Source organism: Poecilia formosa, unplaced genomic scaffold (assembly GCF_000485575.1).
Source record: "Poecilia formosa unplaced genomic scaffold, Poecilia_formosa-5.1.2 Scaffold60, whole genome shotgun sequence".
In the NCBI taxonomy this organism is placed as follows: Eukaryota; Metazoa; Chordata; class Actinopteri; order Cyprinodontiformes; family Poeciliidae; genus Poecilia; species Poecilia formosa.
This window is the reverse complement of record NW_006799999.1, coordinates 2,442,332-2,464,359: the sequence shown is the minus strand read 5'-3', so window position 1 is coordinate 2,464,359 and position 22,028 is coordinate 2,442,332. Positions and strand designations below refer to the sequence as shown.

Below are 22,028 nucleotides of genomic sequence, written 5' to 3'. Positions count from 1 at the left end.
TTATTAAACTTCTTTGATATGAAACAATGAAACTTGGACAAAACATTTTGAAACTTTTTCCACTTTTAATTTTTCACATATCCTATACAATTGACCCAGAAACAAAGATTTATTGGTGTGGAACCATGTGTATTACTAATATTAATACATTTAAAATGAATAAAAATCAATACTGTACCTGGTAAAAGTTCAACACTTCTATCAAATTTAGTGGAGCTCCACTGTGCACAGCCGTCTGTGGCTTATCCATAGAGTTTTTGTCTGGTTTACTTTGGTTGTTTATCTTAATTTGGATGTGATTTTTTTTTTATCTCACTGCAAAACTGAAAAATTAAAACCCTCTTCATCTTTAGTGGGCAAATTAATGTTTTGGGTCAAAATTAACTGGTGTTTGGAACTGGTTTTGAATTCATCAGCTTTGAAAAAAACAAAATAGCCATAGCTCCCATAGCAATAGCCACGTTCATGATGGTACTGTTATGCTTTAGTGTCAGTATTGTGATCTTTTGCTGATACACTGGGCTGTTTTTGTGTCAAACGTGCCTCTTTGAATTGTTGCCCAAACGTGTGTTTGATTTTTATCAAGTTATTACAGATTTTACCACTAGGTTTTCAAAGATTTCAGCTAGATTTTTTAGGAGAGTCATTTTCTGGCTTCTGCCTTCATCTTCTCTTTGTCGAGATGTATATCGAATGCAGGACATTGCTGTCTCATTTCAAACTCAATCAGCACATGTCAGAACTTTCTAATCTTTCAGTACTATTTACCTCTGGGCAGCCTTGACCACCAGTTTCTATCGGATCTTTTCTCAGTTTTGGAGAAATTTCAGTTTTGTAAAGTCACTTTTGTTACACATTTTCTCTAGTTATGGATGACTGTTTTCACTACCGTGGTATTCAGGTAATGCTATGGATTCTTTTGTGCCATCTCCTGGCTGATACATTTGTTTAATAATACAATCTTTTACAACCTCTCTGCAAACTGGGCAGCTTCCTCTCAGGTTAAGGCCTGTATCCAAGAAGACGGAATATTGAAAAGTAAGAAAAAGGAGCAAAGAGCACAGTTATCTTAAGACATTTATGTAACCACATTATATGCAGCGTTGATATTTTCGGCATTTTTTTCACAGGTCTCCTTTTTTCCAATTTAATTGTATATGTATCATTAAGATTCTAAAAAAATCCGAAAGTAAATTTTATCAACAGCCTGCCTATTTGAAAGGGAGCACTTTTTAGATCCTCTGCACATGTTGTATTCAAAAAAGATCTGGAAAATTTTGTTGTGGGATTTTTTATTTTTTTTTTTAACTCCCCTTACACATTAAATAAAATTGCACAGTTTGCAGGTTCTGAAAACCTGCTTTATTTGTCTTGTCCCAGCTCTCTTTGACCTTCTATAGAGAAAGAAGAGACACCCTCTTTTTATAAATGGACTCTGCACAATTGTTCTTGCTACTGAAATCTTTTCTCAGGACATGGCAGAAAGCTATTACATTGCCGGTTTCTGACCTCCAAGATCTTCAAAATGTCTAACGGCTTAAAACTTCAAAAAGCTTTTGAAAGCCAATTTGTCACCTCGATCCCTTCCACTTTTCTCTAATGTGTTTCAAGGCAAATTTAAAATTTATAGCAGCAGATCCTGATGGTGTAGGCTTGTTGGTTTCCGCAGCAATAATTCTTTCCATAGATCATCGGATTATTTTTCTTTTGCTCTGTGCCTCACCTACTGATGATGAAAAACTAACATGCAATTGCCCCTGAACTATGCATTTCAATGAAGTTGTTGTCAAGACCCTGTGTACTCTATAACCAGAATGGCCTGGGCCATGGCACATTCAAGAGTGAAAGCTGAATTGATTTTTTTTTCTTTCTTCTTTAACATGAAAGCCTCATTCCTCAGATTCCTTGGCAGCAGCTTTCACAATCTTCATCAAGGCTGTGACAGGTTTTGTCTACCTCTTCCCTCCTTTTTTGTTCTGACCCTGTAACACATTCATCCTCACTCGAAAATATTTCAAAGTTGCTCAAATCTAGCCTCCTTCTTGTCTTGTTTTTCTGAAGAAGGAATTATTTTTTACTGACAGTGAACACAATTCACTTTATTCAGAACTCTGACTCGTAAGTCACCTCAAATTCTTAAGGACTGTTAAGGAATTTGTATACAATTTATGTCCGTAGCACACCTAAGCTAGTAGATGAAGTTTCCCACTGTAATCCTGTTATTGCAATAAACATTTTTACATAATAGTGTTTCATCACTTGTTTAAGCTCAGAATTTCAAAATCACATTTCCATTAATATAGGTGAAACAATACAGCAAAAAACAAACAAAACAAAACAAAAAAAAAAAACAGACGGATATACCTCATGGGCACACTATAGCTTTCATCCCATCTCAAGAAATTCAATTCAGATTACAGCTTCTCTTTCCACCTTGAGAATTTTGTTGATTTGATGCTTGAGAACATGCTATGCTGCTGGTTGATTAAATGATCATGAGTGAATGCTAATGTTCAAAGCTTATATCCAGGTTTATTTGAGGGAGGTGCAGGCACTAAACATGTATTTATTTCCATTTTCACATTCTGAATGTAAAACTTTCTTTGATTATAAATAATATACTAAAATCTGGAAGGTTTTTGCTGTTTTTATCTCACTGTGTAATTTTGGTAATTAAAACCTAAATAATTTTTAATAGGAATCAGTATGATTTGGATGTTGGAGACTAAATCAAATAAGTGGTTCATAAGATTTAAAAGAACTGTTTAGCAAAACTGATTCAGCACATCCCTAGCTTAAAAAAATAGGTTTTGTTTAAGATTCCTCAAGAGTTAGGGTCAGAGATGTACCAAAGAGAAAACCTGGAGAAAATAAACCAAACTTAGATTTAGTTTAATTGTCTATACTAATGTCAGTGTTTATTCTTGGATGCACTTTGTCTCTGACAGATATAGCTTTTAGCAAGAAAATACATCTATATTAGATGTTAGTTCTATTCTTTCAGTACTACTCTTTAATAAAAGGTACTACTCACTAAAACTCCCCTAAGGCCCATTTTCTCCAAGATGTGTCTATAAGTTCAAACAATGTGAAGCACACAAAGTCGGCCTTTATACAGGTATTTTGATGCAGCTTCTTTTTGAGGACAAATTGAAATCGTCCCTTTGCCCAAAACTGCTTTCATTGCATATTTTTATCACTATTAGGATAACCATTAACTAGGTATTGGCCGGTTACTTGTATGAATGTTTTAAAAAGGTACAGTATCTGGTGAAGTTACTACTGAAGTTTTCCATCTTGTTTTTACGGTTTAAATTCTTTTATTGAGGTGGCAGTCAAAGTGCTGGTGTGACTTGTGTTTGCCCTAGCCACGCTGAACATATAAAGTTGGACAGGATTTACCCTTACTGTATATCACTGGTCAGCTGTCTGAGAGAAGGTCACTTGCCTTTTACCTTGCTTACAAGAAATACCAAGTTGGCTGTCTCAAAATACAAATTAATCTGGCTCCCTAAGCAGGCAGCTGAACTGCTTATCTAGCTAATATTTCCCTGTCAAGCTGATGTTTGAACTTGGATATTAACCCATTTAAGGAAATGGTCAGTGGAGTTTTTTTTTTTTTTTTTTTTTTTTTTTTAATTATTATGCATTTTAGGAAATGAATGTTGCACTCTAAAGAAAGATATTGTTAAGGCTATTTTCATTTCATAGGACAATATTTCTGTTGCATCATAGAGTTCTGGACTCCTTCAGTGTGCCTTTGCTTTGTTGTTTCCCCCTGTCTGAACTGATTTAGTGAAGCCTTTTTATTTTTTTTCAGGCAAGAACTGCAACATTTATAACTGCTGCCTTTCTTCTCAGCGCAGAGTTTGGATTTCTGTTTGTTTTTGTGTCTAAAAACTTTGCACGGTGGTTGATGAGTATGAAATTGCTCTTGTCAGATGTCAGTCTCAAGCTGTTGTGGTATTGATTTATTGTATTCTTTTCCAGTTGGGTGCAGAGCTTTGGGCATGAGGGCCTTGGACTACTGCTGGACATTTTGGAGAGGTTGCTTTTCAAGAAACAGTAAGTTTATATTCAGTTTGTTTTTTTTCTGTAGTGGGCTTATATATCCTCATCTTTATTGTGTCATGTCCACAGGCCGGAGAAGCTTGACAAAAAAAACCAGCATAAAATTGTCCAGTGTCTCAAAGCCTTCATGAACAATAAGGTAATGTCAGTTTTTCCGCCTGTCCTCTTGAAGCTACAAACGATGTAATGAATTGCTAATACTGCAATGAAATGGTTCAACCATTAAGGTATTTTACCAGTGACTATCAAACACATGAACTTGTTGCCATGTTCTCTCGGACTATAGCACATTCCACCATGTCAAACTTCAGCCATGGATGCCACTGTCCCACAACTTTAGATGTGTCTGTATGTCATCATAACTCAGTCACATTACCTGGATTATGTAGAGTACTTGAGAGAGCATGAGAAGTTAATTCAGTCATTTGATTCATGTGTGGTGGTGGACTTGTGTCAAAGTCTAGCCCTGAAGGGCCAGACTTTCACTAAGTGATCTGCCTGCAAAACGCCCATCACGGTAATCAAATAATATTTATGCATATGTTAAACCAAGAATTTGCATATCTAAAATAATAATGTTCTAAATAGAAAATCTGCACAATAAATGCTGCATTACATGTGTTCTTGAAATATTGAATATGATGTCTATTTAATATGCCTGTTTGTGATGAGCAAACTGGAGAGGTAAAGAAACTGAAACTATTACACTTTAAAGTTTGTTTTCCCCCCCAAAGCTACATTAACCTAATAACTTATGTTTGGTTTTATTGCATTTTAGATGGGTGAAAAATATTACGTTACTGGTAGATATTAAATTATTTATCTTATGCCTGTACAAAGTTTACAAATTATTGATAGATTATTCATTGTTGTATCAAAATTAATGATTTTTGGTTGAATTGCTTCATTTAAGATCTCAGTGAAAGTATAAAATCTATAAAACAGTTTTTTTAATATATAGTTTTGTTTTTACATTTTTTTAAAATATGCAAAATATGATCCCTAGAGTGTCATATTGAATCAGCCACAGTGTTCTATTGTGAACACTATTTTATAAAGCCTTTTTTCTCTGCTGTTAGTTTATAAGTTACTACATAGAAAAAAAATAATAATCCTCATATGAAGCTAAAAGCCAGCAGAGACAGATATACAACCCCTCTGGCATAAATTTTGCTGTAGGGTCCCTTGTAATCCTGCGTCTCAACAGGCGCCAGACACCAGCATTTACCCGTAGGCCTTTCTGTAAGCCCAGACCTTTCCAGGGCTGGAGAGGTATCTTGGGACAGCAGGTACCCTCTATGCCAAGAAGACAGGTGTTCTCTACCAGCTGTTTGTTGAACCTGTTTTTTTTTTCTTCCTGCTTCGTCTGTCAATTCCCATTTTTGCAATTTTCCCGTTTTTCTAAGCAGTTTTATAATAATGTTCTAAAAGTTGCATTATAAAATTGTGCTTTGAAGAGTCCAACATTTTTTTATTTTTTTTATTTATTTTTTTTAGCTAGTTTAAGACATTTTTCACAAAATATAATTCCCTTTCTGTACTATGTATTTAAAATATGGTATATCTAACAATGTTGAGTACTTTGCTCTTTCAGAGCAACAGAGGGATAGTTCAGTTTTACAATCCATTTTGGGTCTTGAATGTCAAGAACCGCAGACAGTTCCTCGATAAAAGAACTAAGTTAATACTAGAGTTGTTGTGGTTTATACATTTTACGTTGACTTGGAGCAACCTATTAGCAAAATGACAAATTAGGATGACTGCAAAATCTGTTTAATTTCTGTGCCATTATTTTTTGTCATTTAAAATTTACAAGACTCATGTACTGATTATTGCACAAATACATTACCTGGCCAAAAAGGTTCCCAGCTGGATGTAACAAAATAAATGGGTACAAGTCTTTTATTGGATAATCACTGCATAGGTGGTGATCTTAATAGTCCAGATTTACCCTCTTCCAGAATGATGGGCTCACCAGTGATGCCTAGTACCCACTGTGCAAGCGTTTGGGACAGCCCTGTGATCTGAGGTTGCTGCAGTTGGTCACGTCCAGGTTCAGCAATATTATGAGGTCAACTGACTACCTGAGCATGGGGATACTTCAAGCTTTGAAATAAAAACTAGATTTTCTAGTAAGGTCTAAATAACTTAGAAAAACACAATGGTGCAACAGCAATGCACAAATAATGATTTTTCAGTTCAACAACATTTTCTACTGGCATTTCATTGCCATAATTACTGCATTGAGCCAGACCTTTAATCGGCACTCACATCCTGGATAAAACATCACAGACGGCTGTTCTCTTTAAATATGACATTTCGTCTGTCACGTTTTGTCATGCGGGGGAAAAAAAATAAAATAAAATTGGCTTCATGGAAACTATGGAATAATGTTACGTCCTTATGTTTAAATTTTTATCTTCTACCATTTGGGATAGCACATTGTTCTTTTTGCCTCATGGCCAGATTGCAATATGACTGAGTAATCTACTGTTTTTGTTGCAGTATGGCTTGGATCGAATTCTGGGGGAGGAGAAAAGCCTTGCCTTACTAGCAAGAGCCATCGACCCCAGCCAGTCTGGGATGATGACTGACGTTGTAAAGCTGCTATCAGCCATCTGCATTGTTGGCGAGGAGAACACGTACGTTGGTTTTATTTTATTCATCAGCTAGACTAACTTTTTTTTTTTTTTCCCCAAAAACATAGCACTTATTTCTTAATACAGCTGTGCTTTTGTTTAGGTTGTTCCTAAATTAATGAATTTAGGTTGTTCCTAAATTATCTTATTTGTGATCAGAATACATTAAAATTAATTTATCTCAAATAAATTCCATGCTCTTGCACAGCTTGGAGAAGGTTCTTGAGGCCATCACGACAGCAGGGGAGTGGCGAGCCATTGAGCGGTTCAGTCCAATTGTGCAGGGACTGCGAGATCGCTCCATTCAGCTACAAGTGAGTTCGATGTTCTTTTGTTTCAAATGTCTTTATGGTCCAAACTAAGTGAATTACATTGTAAATCACATATATAGTGAAACCACTGCTAAAAAAAACCTTGCAGATCTAAATGACCCTGTCTCTGAAGACCACAGGATGATGTACAGACCAGGAGACATTAAAACATTCACTGCATAATGAAGTTCCTTAGATTTGACCATCTAAGTTGACTCATTTTGACCTCCACAAATATTGTATGATTGACAATATTGCTAAATAGCAATTCAATTTAGTTAATAGTTTTTTTTTGTCAAAACATGTCAAAGACTTGCTCATAATACTTGAGATGCAGAGCAGGAATGTTAAAAGAATTTCTCAATTTGCCCTTGCAACATCATAATGCTTACAACAAATCCTATGCACATAGATATTTAGGACCAGATGTTTCTATTGAGCATAAATGACCAATTTAATCATCAGTTTAGGCACAGATGGGACAGCAATTAGAAGCCGGCCCACAAATTCATCTATGATGTTTGTTATTTGTCAGTCTGTTATTATCATCACCGTAATCATAAATGGTATGTCCTCAATGTTTGTTGAAACTTCACATCATGGCCACAAATTATATCCAGTCAGCAAGTACGTCATAAAGAGTCCAGATCGGTGTGAAGCACTTTCCTTTCCATCTGCTCCCTTTGCAAATACTTTCTCTGGACTGACGCTCAGATAGATATCAGATGATTAAAATATAGTTAATGAGTCCAAATTTGATTTACCTTTTCAAAAGAAAACCAGACAATAACACCATAAAGGCAGAAATTGACAAAGTAAACAGCACAAGATATTTTTCTGATTTATGCACAACAACGTACCATCTCCCTGCTGATATAGACACTTTAAATATTGATTATGAGTTGTTCTAAATAGGACAGCACTTGTTTGTAACAACAATGTGGAAACACATTTGGTAAATATGATGTCTGAATTTTTAATCAATAGCTTAGCAATGTGACTTAGGGGAACTGAATGCATGCATAAACACAAAAACATACAGGGGCTTGTTTTCTTTGGAAAACTTGTATTACTGTTAAATGATTGGTTCTTGGATACAAGTTTAAACTGCATATAACCAGCTCATTAAAGTGAAAGATAAGTACTCTTGCACTCCTAACCCATCATCACAGGCCAGTGATGTCCAGTCCAACATCAACCATCAAAAGGATTGGGTGTTATTTTGTCTTCTTTTTTCTTCAAAAAGAATTGTGTGGTTTTATGCCAGACCAAACAGTGTTTGCTACTTAGAGGACTCATCTTTGGGTTACATGACAGTGATCAGTAACTTGACCATTGCCTTTCTACATAATTTAGCTCGATTCTCATCTCCCTTCGGTGCTCAGTCTGGAATTTCTCCCATTAAGCTGGATTTCTCTGGTAAAATTTCAACTGAGCCAATACTTGCATTTGGGTGGTAGGACAAATACTAAATACTTATTCCTAGTAAACAACAAGGTTGTACATGTCTTATAATACTACTTATAATTAATTGGTGACCCAAAGATGCAACATATTTCCCCTACAGGGATTTGTGGAAATTATTTTGATCCTGCCTTACCATTGTTTTTAGTGCAAGACTATGCTGCTGCTGCTGTAAAAGTTCGATATGTTTTTAAGGATTTTTGGACATATTTGCCATGTTGCCAATAATTGGAAGGGTTTGCACATTGCAACCTTGTGTCAGACATTAGAAAGCTCCTCACACATTTTCTTTATTGGCCTTTCACTTATACTCACTCATATTGAACCCCTTATAAAATATCTATAGCTCTATATCTGGAGGGCTATTCCTCTACACCTGGATACCACTGAATTATATGGGCTTTCTGGGGTCCAGCTGCATTTGAACTATCACGTGGAATAATATAAAAAAAACCTCTCAAGGTACCAATACTTCCAAAGCTATGTTAGATAAGACAATTATTTTGTAATCTTACTTTTAGCACAATATTAAACTCGTCTTGCTCTTTTAAGATAAATGCCCTGAAAACTAAGTAACAATCAGGCTGACACTGATCCTTAAGCCCCCTCAGTATATAGTAATGCCATACCCTCTTTTCACACATGAGTGAATTTCTTCTTATGGTCAATAATTGATTTTTCTGTTTGTGTTTTGCTTGCCAGCTGGTGTTGCAGTCACTGTTTAGTAAACCAAACTCAGAGGGCATTCAGAAATTCTGTCCTAAATAGCCCGTTTGCCCTTATATTGACTGCTAGTTAATTTCAGTCTATGGGTCTACAGTTGTTGCATTAATATTAAAACCACCACCCCAGTGGGTGACTGGAAAAAATAGGCATGCATTAGTTATGGTCTTCTGCTTCCAAGGGACGTGGCTCATTTCAAATGCATGCCAGCGTGCTTTTCATCAACTGCTGGTAGAAGAAATTCGTCATCTCATTCTTTGGTTCCCTCTCCCACTTTTCACTCTCTCTCTCTGTCTTTGTGCCCTTGTTGTTTGTTGCAGGTGGCATGCATGCAGCTCATCAATGCCCTAGTAACATCTCCAGATGAGCTGGACTTCAGGCTCCATATTAGAAATGAGTTTATGCGTTGTGGCCTCAAAGAGATATTGCCGGTAAGTAAAACATGACCCAGGACACGCACACGCTTACAGACACAATAAACTCTCACCTTGTATTAATATTTAAATGAGTTGTCCACTTCAGTGAAATATTGTTGATTTGCTCCAGCAAAAAAAAAATTATTGAACATCGAGGAGAGCTTGCACGTCCTCAGTATGTGCAGCGGTCAGAAACCAATAAAGTGTCTAGTGTCTCAGCTAATAATCTTTCTGCTGGCTTTATGCAATCTACCTAACATGTTTATCTCTTGTAAACAATTGTTCTGCTGCTTCCATGGAAGAAAATGAATTACAGTGAAAAGTTAGAGTCCAAACTTCCATATTAGTTTTAACAATGTTGCTTATTGTCTTTATTTGAGCTTACATTTTTGATTTTAATAATTACGAAATTCTTGATATTTTTTTTATTAATCAAATTTATTTTATATGCATATTTTTCCCCTTTCATCGGTTTTATTTATGTATTTTTCTTTTTTTTTTTTTTCCTTTAGCAACTAATGACCATCAGGAATGAGGCTCTGGACATTCAGCTGAAGGTTTTTGAGGAGCATAAGGAAGAGGACATGATGGAATTCTCTCATAGATTGGAAGACATCAGGAGTGAAATAGAATATCCTTGTTGAAACTGAACAAAAAAAAAACATGCAACTCATATTTGATTTGATGTATGCTTGTGTTAATTTCATGAATTCCAAGCGGACGTTCTCATGGCCAACCCGTCCCGAGGAAGTGATGAAATTTGCTGAGCCAAAACACAAATCCATGGTTTTCTTATTCTTTCTTATTTCATCTGCCTCTCCAGTTTTTTCATGTGAATATGCAGTGTTTTCATTAATCTACAAGTCCTTGACTCTTTGTACTGATGTGGGAGATGTATTCAGTATCGTGTTGAGCATGGTGAAGGACAGCAGTGCAGAGCCCTATTTCCTCTCCATCCTGCAGCACCTCATGCTCATTCGCAATGATCACTTGATCAGGTAAAAACAACGTCAGCCACAGACGACATTTAGTCTGAATTGTATATTTTTTTTTTTTTTTTTTATCGGTGTCTCAACTTTCTCATGTCCTTTTATTTTAGTGCTTCAAAAATTTATTTTCTGTGAAAATCCTAACTCTTCAGCTCAATAAGGAGTTTTATGTGTTTACACAATTTGATTGTAATGAAGGCTAATGTAGCTTTGGGATATTTTCTTCTCATTTTACCCAGCATCAAATGAAAGCAATGATTTGGGTGGATTTGAGCACTGTTAAAAATGCATGCTGGTTAAAAGGTCTGGTTTTGTGGGGGTCCAACTCCCTCTGTCTTGAGCTCTCTCGATGACTTTGGCTAACAAAGAGAATGCTTTCTCTTTCATCTCCAAGCCATCTACAGCAGCAAGGGCTCTGGAGCATTTCTCTTCTCTTATTAGAGGGAATTTTCAAAGGCTTTTTTTATGTTGGTCCACTCACAGCTGGGTTTTACTTGAACCTTAGGCTGATCAAAAAGGCGGAGCTTTTGTTCTCAGAGGTATAAAATTTATTACCTGCCGTTTTCCCCACCCAGAAATTACACATTTGTGGTCCTTTGCTCTGTCGGGATGAATTTCTTCAGCTAAAACCCAAGCAAAGGACACAGAGCATATATATTCATGCCTCTCACAGTACTTTGAGTGGAGTTGCGGCTGATAAATAATTGAACAGTTTAGACGCTTTTCTCAGCGAGACTGGGCAATTTTGATAAAATTGCTGAACAAATAAGCAATTGCAGCCATCAAATAAAATTTACATTGCTAACTAATCCACATGGTCAACATGAAAGTATCCACTTACAGTCACACTGATTTTTACATTAGTTTCACAAAATTATCAAAACATGCTTTTCCAATCTTATTTTTGAATGCTGATTTAAAATGAGCTCCTATGAACTCACCTTTTTCCCATTCTTCTCTTGTCTGGTATCGGCCATCAAAGGGATCTGATGTGGTGTGAAACTCTAATTTGTACTAAATATCTTTTATTGTTCTTGCTCTGAGAACTAGACATTATGTATCTTGGAAAACTAATTAGGTTTTTACAATACTGTCATTTTTCTTTTGTTTGGAAAGGTCTTAGACTTTTTTCTACAATTACCTTTTTCCTCATATATTTTCATTCTCTTTCGCTGTTCATCGGGACATCATATTAACTTGCTGTAATGTCATTGCATAACGCATGACATTATAGCATGCTTTGCTCTGAGCCTTACTTAACTGTGTAGCTTCAACAAAGCGTTCTGTGAAAGATGTAGTCTGTAATGTACTGACAGGGTTTTTGCATAAAACATCATACAAATTATTTCATTTTATCTCAATTTTAGGAAGCCAATCGGGTTGTTAGATTATTTGTGGACCATATGGAAAACAGAATCCAATTCAGCAATTGTTTTTTGCACAAGTGTAAGAAAGTAATCGAAAAATGCGTGGGCCGCAACAAGGAATGTTAGCATTTAGAAAATTTACCTTTAAGTTTGTGTAGGTCATAAATTGCGTCTTATCTATGCACACAACTACTGATCAAGAACGCACTTTAATACGAGAGAGAACGATTTCTGCTGTATGCCAAAGCACAAGATGGTCTGGAGGTGATCGACACTCAAATTGCACTGTTTGTAAATGCTTTGTAAATATCTTAGGTTCTGCAACAATCTTTAAAAGTCTTAAATATAACTTTCTTTAACATACATGAACCAAGAGTTTTGTTTGCTTTCTCTACCCATTGAGTAGAGACCTCTATATTACTTGTTGCCCCAGATCCTTAGGTTCTTGAATATACTAGCTAATCTAAGGTCTTAGGATTGATAAAGCAAAGTGAAACCGCAAAGTTTAGTTTCCTTGGACTATGCTGAAAGTCTGTGTTTCAAATTGAGAATTTGTGTTGTGGGGTAATGCTGGGAAAAAATGTCAACAACAGAAGAGGACAGTAGTGCTAGTCCTGCCCATGAGTTCTTGGTGTTGCTGTGGCACCCAGTGAGCCGTTTTGTTCAGCGGTGAGTCTGACATTCCTGGTGAAGATGACATACAAATGACTTATAGAGGAGTCAAAAGATTGAGAAGTCTGGATCACAGCACGTTATTTTATCTGAAAGATGTGATTTTTGTAAAGATATAAGATTTTATGCCATGCATAGCCTAAATGTTCAACCACATTTAGCAGTTTTTTTTATAACTTAGAATAGAATCATTTAAGACTGTCTCTTGCAATATTTAAAGATCTTGCTTACCTTAGATACTAGAGTTATTAAATAAAAGACCTCCAGCAGTACTATGCATAAAGTGGGATTAATATTTTTTTTTCTTTTGTATTCAGGCTGAATTCCCTTGATGTAGTGGATCACACTCTTCAGTTCTTCAGTTTCATCTCCAGTCTTAGTTTTGTTTTAGAAATGGGTTCAAACCAATATCTCGTGCTGCTCACTATTTATAAGTATCTCAATGTTTATTAATGATTTGGTGTAGAGGAGATTAGGACTCTCTGTGGCATTGTTGTAAGATAATAAGCAGATCAAACAGTTTCTCACCCACTTGAATTTGCTCCGTCTCCCCCTGGGCTGCATGTCAGCTGCAGTTTAATAAAATATTTCCTAATGCAAATTAGTGCTTGGCCTTGGTTATTTGTGGGGGTCATTTGATATGATTTTTGTGCTCCGTAGTTTCTAATGGGTTATCATGTATTTCCCAGGTTTCATTAAAATACAAGTTATGTTATGATGATTTGTGTGTGTATGTGTATATGTTTATATGTGTGTGTATATATATATATATATATATATATATATATATATATATATATATATATATATATATATATATATATATACACACATACATACACACAGTTGGTGTGATGACCAGCCAACAACAAAAGAATAAGCAAAAAAATAAACAAATACATCTTTCTGAAGCTTTATGATGAAAAGTAATATTTCTTGAAATGTGTTGTTAAGCTAGTACCATGTGGCCATCAGTGGTATTGGAATTCACAATTTTACCCACTGAACCAATCTTTAGTTAAATTTGTTGTGCGTTTTTTATTTATTTATTTATTTATTTATTTTTTTAAATCTCCCATGACTTTCTTTCTCATCTTGACTTCCAGGCCCCAATACTTTAAGATCATTGATGAGTGCATTTCTCAAATTGTGCTGCATCGCAGTGGCACTGACCCCGACTTCAGTTACCGCCAGCGCCTAGATGTGGACTTCAGCCACCTTTTGGGCAAGTTTAACACCTTTGGCAGTTCATCACCGTGAAAACTGTTCGGTAAAGAAGTTTGACTGAATTGAACTATTATTTTCTTTGAAGAGGTGTGTGTGGACAAAGCTCGTGTTGATGAGTATGAACAACGAGCCTTAGAACTGGCACAGAAGGCAAGTATAACAAAACATATATAACATAGCAAACTATAAACTTGAAATTGGTCTTTAGTTGTACATTTGTTTAAAATTTGAGTTTCAGCTGTGTGCATCTGATACATCTATCGTGACTGACACTTCAATGACCTTGTGTTTTTACTTGACTTAGCTTCTTTGTTACAAGCTGTATCAAAAGCTCTGCAAAATATATGTGATGAGAACTTTTACCACTGCATGCATTTGTTAAATAATGGTTAACCATAATGTCATTTGTTGAACTTTTAGTAAAAAGTTGAAGTACTTTAGAGAATCTGATTGATTAGTCGCATTAATTCAGTTTTAAAGGTTTTTAACGGTTGATCTGTGTTTTCATTTTAGTTTGATGAAGAGTTTCTCAGCAGACAAGAGGCACAAGCTCAGCTGGCTAAGTGCGAAGAGCAAATCGCTGAACTCCAAGCAGAGTTACAGGCCTTCAGGTCCCAGGTATACAGAGTGGACAGAGTGTTGCATATCAGTGTCTTTGTCATTGCAGGATGTAAGGTGTTTGAGGATACTAGTTGTAATTCCAGTTCAAACCTTGCAATTTTAGATAAGAGTTACAATTCAACTTTCTTTTCATTATGAGATGTCCTTGTTATTTTTGGGCTGTGCTATGGGGATGGTGGTGGGGGTTTGTCCACTGGAGCCTGCAGTTTGGTTTGACATGGAGGCTGCTCTACTGGCTAGCTGACACTAAGTCTAATGAGAACACTGACCGGTCCTCCATGTTGGCCATTTCTAATTCTCCGATCTCTATCCCATAAGAGGAAATTGTTCTAAAAGCAATTTATTCTGACAACCCCCTTCAGCCTCAACCACCTCCCCCTCCCCCTCCCAATTACTCCAGAGAGTTACTCCCACACCATGGCACTGCAAGATAACTACACACTCAGAGAGCGGAAGAGAACTTCCCTTTTTTCCTTGGTAATTTTTCAATTTGAGAGCGCAAACACTGAGTGAATACTCAAATAGTACCTTGGTTTGGATGGTGGTGGTATGTTTAGTCAGTGGTTGCACACATGCACACTTTGTGCCTTTGACTGTGTCCGTCCACATCTTAACCTCCCCCAACACTCTAGAACGAAAGGCTTTTCTTTTTCTGTAGAGGCATTGGCAGAGTGAGGGCCCTAGGTTGACCTTTAGAGTGCATCTTTAATATAAAAATGGCACCGTACACGGATCAATAAGCCATTTGCTCTCTGCAATACAATTTACAAAGCTTGTAGGCGCTGTAATAACATTAGAATTTTTACTTTGGGGAAATAAAAAAAACATTGTAGTTATATTCTGAACAGAATCAGGACTGTTTAATAGGATTTTGCTTAACATAACCCACCTCTGCCACAGTGGTTGTGAGAATAGTGGGTATGAGACAGCAAATCAGAATGTGCTCTCCACACTCGACATATTCTGTAGCTTGTCTGCTTTCATTTCCCCCCTCTCATTTTATTTTGAGCGACGTGAACTCCCTGTTGATTGCAGCGTTTAACACGCTGTGAAAAAAACAAAAAAAAACAAACGAAAATGTGAAATTCAGCAAAATTTTGTCCTTGCTCGACAGGGTGTGGGGAGAGTACGCTTTTGACTTTTTCCATGTCTTGACATTCACATATGTAGACTACACATTTTTAAAGCAATAAATGAATGAACATCTAAAGATTTTATTCCAGAATAAAATTAGGAAAACAGTGTTTGCTTTCACAAACACCCAAACTTGTAATATGCAACACAACCTCCAGCAGTGATGAGGTACAAAAACATGACACATTTTGGTAGATTTTGATTTTGAACTTGGAACAGCAGACTTTTGATTTCAGTGAAAAAATATTTTCTGTTTATGTTTCTTTCCATTTACGAATGTTTTAACATTTTTGTTGATTTCGTGCCCAGTTTGGATCAGTGCCTGCCGGTCTGACATCCGCTAAAGCTGGAACATCATCACCATCTCCTGCATTCGCATCTGTACCTCCAAGCTCTGGGTCTGGATCAGGGGTGCCGTGTCCCCCACCGCCTCCGCCGCCTCCTCCTCCGCCGCCTCCTCTGCCTGGATGTCCTCCTGCACCTCCTCCACCCGGAATGCCTCCTCCGTTTGGAGTCCCACCTCCACCTCCTCCAGCCTTTGCAGGTGGTTTCGGCTCCCCAACCCACCACACGCTGCCTTTTGACCTCAGGCCAAAGAAGGAGTTCAAGCCCGAGAGTTCAATGAAGCGCCTCAACTGGTCGAAGGTTAGACTTTGCATGATGTCATGAATATTGTTCCAACTGTGTCCTTACACATCTTGCTGGAGTTTGGTGAACAAAAACTTTGGGAGACGAAACAAAAAAATCCAGGCCACACGTTATTAAAAGCGACTTGCTGTAATCTTCTACTTAGTTCATGCTGTTTTTGGCAGCGTCCAAACAGTACAGATGTTTTCCAGAAAAGGAGCAATCTCTTTTTTTTTTTTCCTTCCGTGCCAAGCCAGTCATTACTGAAAATAACAGATGATCAGATGCTTTTGTCACAGCAGCCGTCTTGGTGCCCCTGCAGATGTTCTTCCTCTTTTGAGCAATATTAGTTGATACCACAAGTGGTGTTGGTTTGTATATTGATAAATAATTTACACTCACATTTGCACCACTGCAGGTGTTCAGCAAACTAAAACATCTGCTCCAAATTTCAAGTCAGTCTTGTTGAAAGGTAAGAGAATCAAAGGATGTGATTTAACTGTTGGAGACCTCAGCATATGGCTAAGTTTGGGACAAAGATCTTCTGAAAGTTTTTCAATAAGCTTTCAACCTACCAGAAACAAAAGCACAGCTCACTCACTACAGGGTTTATATTTTTTCATAACTGCGGTAAAGTGTAATTCAAGTGTTTTTTATCTTACTTACAAAATCATCTTTAAGTTTCCCATAACTATAGAAGTTTGCATTTACCCCAGATTAAAAAAAAAAAAAAATTATATGTAATTTGCTGTTTTAGACTATTGCATTACAACAACACACCATCTGGCCATAGCTTTATATTCTAATCACATTGTATTCTCATGTTTACTGTTAAGACGTTTCTTAAAATATTACTAGTCTGATTTCTTTTTTCCCCTTTGCCTTTCTTCTGTGGATACATCTTGTCAACTAGAAATCGTCTGTCATCACACCTTCCTTAAACATTTATAAATTCTATCTTTGCACTTTTTTCGCCCTGTAAGCATTCATTCCTCTCATACTGAACCTCATCTTGGCTGTAGACAAAGGTATCTTGATTTCAACCAAAAGTGTTTTCAAAAGAGTCTCTTTAATCAGTCTTTTTTTCTTCTGTCAAACACAGGGCATTATCATTCAAATTCCGTGAACTCTCAGGAAAAAAGGTTTCACTTAAGAACCCCGCTGCAAAGTCCTGCCTGTGTTTTGGCCTAATTTACACGAGTTATAAAGCATTATTTAGAAAAGTGACTACTTCTGCAAGTGATTGCTCTGCTGAAGTGGCTCTATCATGCGTTCTATGTGTCCTGATTGCAGTTGCAACTTTGTTTTCACTGTTGATCGGGATGTTGCCGTCTTTGCTAGGATTCTGTCTCTTTTGGTTCCATTGATCTTATTTTTATATATATATATATATATATATATATATATATATATATATATATATCTTGTGGAATGCAACAATCTTGGATAATTGCACAGTGAAGGAGAAAGATACTTTGGGGTTCAGAGGTCATTCTACAGGAATGCTTGCATGATTATTCAAATTTAAAATTACAGGTGTTCTTGATTGTGCTTCAGTGAAATGCACCTTTCCAACTTATTTGTGATTCCAGTGGATTCACTCCTGCTGCATTAAGCATGTGTTATTTTACTCTTATTTTTATTGAGGTTGTCTAAAATTCTAAAACAGAAGGGAAAAAAAAAGGAAAAAATACTGGAAATTCCCACTTAAAATAATGTCTTTCTAAACAAATAAAGTGCATTATTTTAAATCGATTGCTAAGTGATTTTTAGACGTTTTAGAACCGGGACTTCATGGACATAAGTTTTTGTTAGCATATTTATAAACAGACCCTTATTTCTGAGTTGACCACTGATATCATATAGCCTACAACAGCAAGCTTTTGATTAATGCAGGCTTGCTGAGGGCAGATTAAAATCTATTTTAGTATTTAATTTGTTATGTTTGTGTCATTACTCTTTTTAATACAGCTTTTCCGATAGTATGGTTTCTGATTATGATCATGCATCAGGAGTTCTGGTGAATTTTATTCTGATATGAATTTGTGTTTTCAGATTCGTCCACAGGAAATGTCAGAAGGCTGTTTCTGGGTGTTGGCTGATGAGGACCAGTATGCCAAACCAGAACTCCTCAACAGAGTTGCTCTTACTTTTGGCTCACAGAGAACAGGTCAGATGCTTTTAAGTTTTTATGTTTTTTTTTTTTTTTTTCAATATGCATAGTCACTTTCCATCTGCATTGCCTGCGTATTCTTTGAAGTTCTCAATTTGTCATTATCTAAGAATATCTTTGCATTTTTCATGCGTTTTTGACGGATGTTAATAACTGGTCTACTCATCTGAGCAGGCTCAGTGAAACTTTTCCATAAAAGTTGCTGCTGTTTCAAGTTGAGAACGACACTCTTGAGCTTACTAAATGAGTTTCAGTATAGATTTCTCTGCTTCATAAAACACCACACGGTTACATCCTTGAACATTTGTATGTCTAGTAAGACCTGCAATATTCATGTATGAGATGGTTGGAGTGATTAAAGCCAGAGCAGGAAGTAGCTAGAGATTTTATCACTTTTGTCCTCCCCTGTGTTTGGTCTATTAGTCCTGTCACTGATGATTTATTCACGTCTTGTGTTTTCTTTCTTGTCAGTGCCTGGCTCGCTTATGCCAACTTGAATTATTCATCCAGGTGTTATCTACCTGTCACAACTCTATGCTGCTGCTCTCAAGGTGCCGAAAACCCACCAACACAGAGCTGGAGTGTAGTTTCAGACCGTCAAAGTGTTGAATAATACAGCTTGAACTAAATGGTAAACAGACATACAGGTATCTTCTTGGGAGGTCAAAAGGGAGATACAGACAGGGAAAAAGTTTCACCTTCCAAGAGACACTTTCAAGCCTTGTTCCGCATGTCTTCTGCATGCCTCAGCGCTTACAACATAAGCAGTGCATAGTGAAATGAGGACTTAAAGTTGAACCACCATTGTTGCACGTCTGTTGCCAGAGAGCTCAAAATTGTCGCTCACTGTAATCATAATAATATATGAACCGTAATAATGTTTTCAAACCCCAACTGACTAATTTGCTCAATATTTTTTTCCACTGTTGGGTCTATGAGAGAGTCAATAAATATCTGTCTACTTGAAAATATGGTTGAACAGAGTTGTTTGCAGTTTAGTGGTGCAATTCCACTGTAGGTGTTCTGAAGCAGCCTATTCAGTAATCTGTAGCTTTTGTCTTTACCTTTTTTTGGACAGCGTTTATGGGGATTGGAGTGTAAAAAACGCAGCAGCATACTGTGATCAAATATTTAGACTCATCTCAGCATTTCCTTGCTAAAAAAGATTACAACCTGCAAGTTGTTTCATAAAGAATGTGATTTTAACCAAGTGTAGATAAAGACTTGAAGAAAGTTTTATATTAATGACAACTATGAAGTGATGTTGGTAGAATAAAAAGATGATTTGTCTGTCTTAGCTGCAGTGGAAATGTGGCTTTTAAGGTGGACTGGTTATCTTTAGTTGATTTAGTTGAGGGTTTTACTGGCAAAAGTGATGCACAATGCTCTACTCAAGTTGAAATTGTAGAATTACCTTGTATAACTTTTCTAATAGACATCTTATGTTTTAGATTATATCATCTCAAAACCCAAGGACATAATTAATTCTTTAAAACTTAAACTAATGAACCAAAGGGCACTTCTTGATTTTTAACCACACAACGATTCACAGAGGAGACAATTTCACAGATTTAAACGTTTTGATTTTCAAAGTCGCAAACCCTTTTGAACCCACTAACTGTTCCAACTTGAGTTGAAGTACATAAACCCACCATTGGTCCGTTGTGTTTTTAACTATCTGTTGACAGTAAATTTTAAATTTAGTTGCATTTAAATAAAAAGATTTAAAACAAAATAAAAACTCTACACTTATTTTAAATGATCCGGTTTTTTTTTTGTTTTTTTTGTTCTGCAATTATTATTTTTTTCGAGCCCCACCTCAGGTTGAAGGAGAAACATGGCTACTGTGTCATGCTGTCAAATCCAGTTGCTTCAGCCCCTGTGAGTCAGTTATTGAACTCTCATGCATACGTGCTTGTGGGCTTGTAAAGTTATTAAAAATAGCCTTGTAGCATCATGTTTCATCTCACTTAAGACCAGCAGCATCTGGATGAATATTAAACATTGAAAAGGAAACAGCATTAACACAGTTTTTGTCATTAACAATTCATTTTTTTGGTTTTGCAAACTTCTTTGTTCTTTTGTTTCTCGCTTCTGCTTTCTGAGTGAGTTCTTGCCAAACTGTAAATAAAATGCTGGGTTTGATTTGTTACTGGGAAATGTTAGCGAGACCACCCCCCTCTGTGTTAGCAGCACGCCTATACTTTTATTAACTATGAACAGAAAATATACGACAATGATGCATGATTGATGCATTACTTGAAAAGAATACTAGAGTGCTCCAGGTTTAAGGGTGACCTAGATGTTGTGGATTTGATGAGAAAATGTTTATTTCAGTTGTTGGAGACATGAGAGTTGATTCTTGACTTGGGGCGAAAGACTTGAGATTTGACTTGGATAAAAGAACGTGTAAACAGATCTGAGTCATACTGCTTCTCTAATACAGGACTCCCGATTAAAAAGAGCAGACAGACAGACAAATAGTCTTGTCATTCAGTTTGTCTGGCACAAAAGACCTTGGTCTAACATCAGGCTACTTTTGGACTTGTAGTGAATCAATCCTGTAAGCAAAATTCATGCTTATAACTATTAGCTAGAAATAGCTAAAGATTGACGGGTTTTTTTCTGTTTCTTAGTAATAATCCCACACTGCTTTTAAATACTCTCAAAACTTGTCAAACACTTTCACTGTCACTGCAGTTAACTTCACCTTGGGCTGCACAATATATCCTACTTACAGCATTTTGTCATTGCCAGTATTTGCATTAAGCATGTTCACTTTTTGGAGTGCAGAATTTGTGGATTGTTACATATTCCATGTGTCTGGATTTCATGCTTTGCATGCTGATATTATATTTGGCCTGTTGGCTCAAGTTCACTGCAGCCATGTGCATAATACCTGACACAGGTGATGGTGTGCAGAGATGGTTGGAGGCATTGTGATAACAGAGGACAAAGAAGGGAGGAAGATGCACCAAAAGGAATGATAACATCGTCTAAGGAACAGAAGGAAGCCTTGCACAAAGGCCATGGTGTATGCATTTTTAAAGACTCGCTAGCTGACTTTCCATGCCTCAGGCATGACAAGATGACCAATGTGGTGGACTGCAGCAAAACAATGCAGCCAAAGCCTTATACAGTTGGAGAATCAGCTTTCTGAGTTGAGCTACTAAAAACACAGAGTGCCAAAGAAACATAAGCAGCAGCATCCTTCCATCACATGTGTTTGTCTGTAAGGGGATGGCCTAAAAGAGGAACATTAGAGCAATCATGAAAAAAAAAGAGTAGGTTATTTTTTGCAGCCCTGTAACAAAGCCAAGAGAGTTTAAAATCACTCCATATACATCAGGACCTTACTGAGTAATTAATATGCTACACTTTCATGTCTTTGAACTTAACTGAATTATTGTTTTGAGGATTTTGCACGATCCTTCAATGTGACTTGTTCCACTTTAAATCCTAAAGAAAATACAGATTATCCAGATTTGCATCACTTTATTAACCTGGCTGCATCTAGTTTTAGTATGTAGGAGGCTCTGTCATGTCTTACAGAATTATCGGATGGTATTAGAATAAACTCGAAGGGAAGCCAAA

At 36.6% G+C, this 22,028-nt stretch overlaps 1 protein-coding gene across 2 annotated transcripts in view; it reads left to right on the top strand.

Moving 5' to 3' along the window:
* LOC103139398 (protein diaphanous homolog 3) overlaps window positions 1-22,028 on the top strand; it is a 154,115-nt gene that overhangs the window by 17,229 nt on the left and 114,858 nt on the right. For both annotated transcript variants that reach the window (XM_016672425.1, XM_007553989.2), the window contains 12 exons: window positions 3,991-4,065; window positions 4,141-4,210; window positions 6,577-6,713; window positions 6,919-7,024; window positions 9,529-9,639; window positions 10,137-10,255; window positions 10,506-10,622; window positions 13,759-13,877; window positions 13,965-14,029; window positions 14,393-14,497; window positions 15,944-16,279; window positions 18,317-18,431. In XM_016672425.1, the coding sequence (XP_016527911.1) occupies window positions 3,991-4,065; window positions 4,141-4,210; window positions 6,577-6,713; window positions 6,919-7,024; window positions 9,529-9,639; window positions 10,137-10,255; window positions 10,506-10,622; window positions 13,759-13,877; window positions 13,965-14,029; window positions 14,393-14,497; window positions 15,944-16,279; window positions 18,317-18,431 (1,475 nt within the window). The remainder of the gene's footprint in view (window positions 1-3,990; window positions 4,066-4,140; window positions 4,211-6,576; window positions 6,714-6,918; window positions 7,025-9,528; window positions 9,640-10,136; window positions 10,256-10,505; window positions 10,623-13,758; window positions 13,878-13,964; window positions 14,030-14,392; window positions 14,498-15,943; window positions 16,280-18,316; window positions 18,432-22,028) is intronic.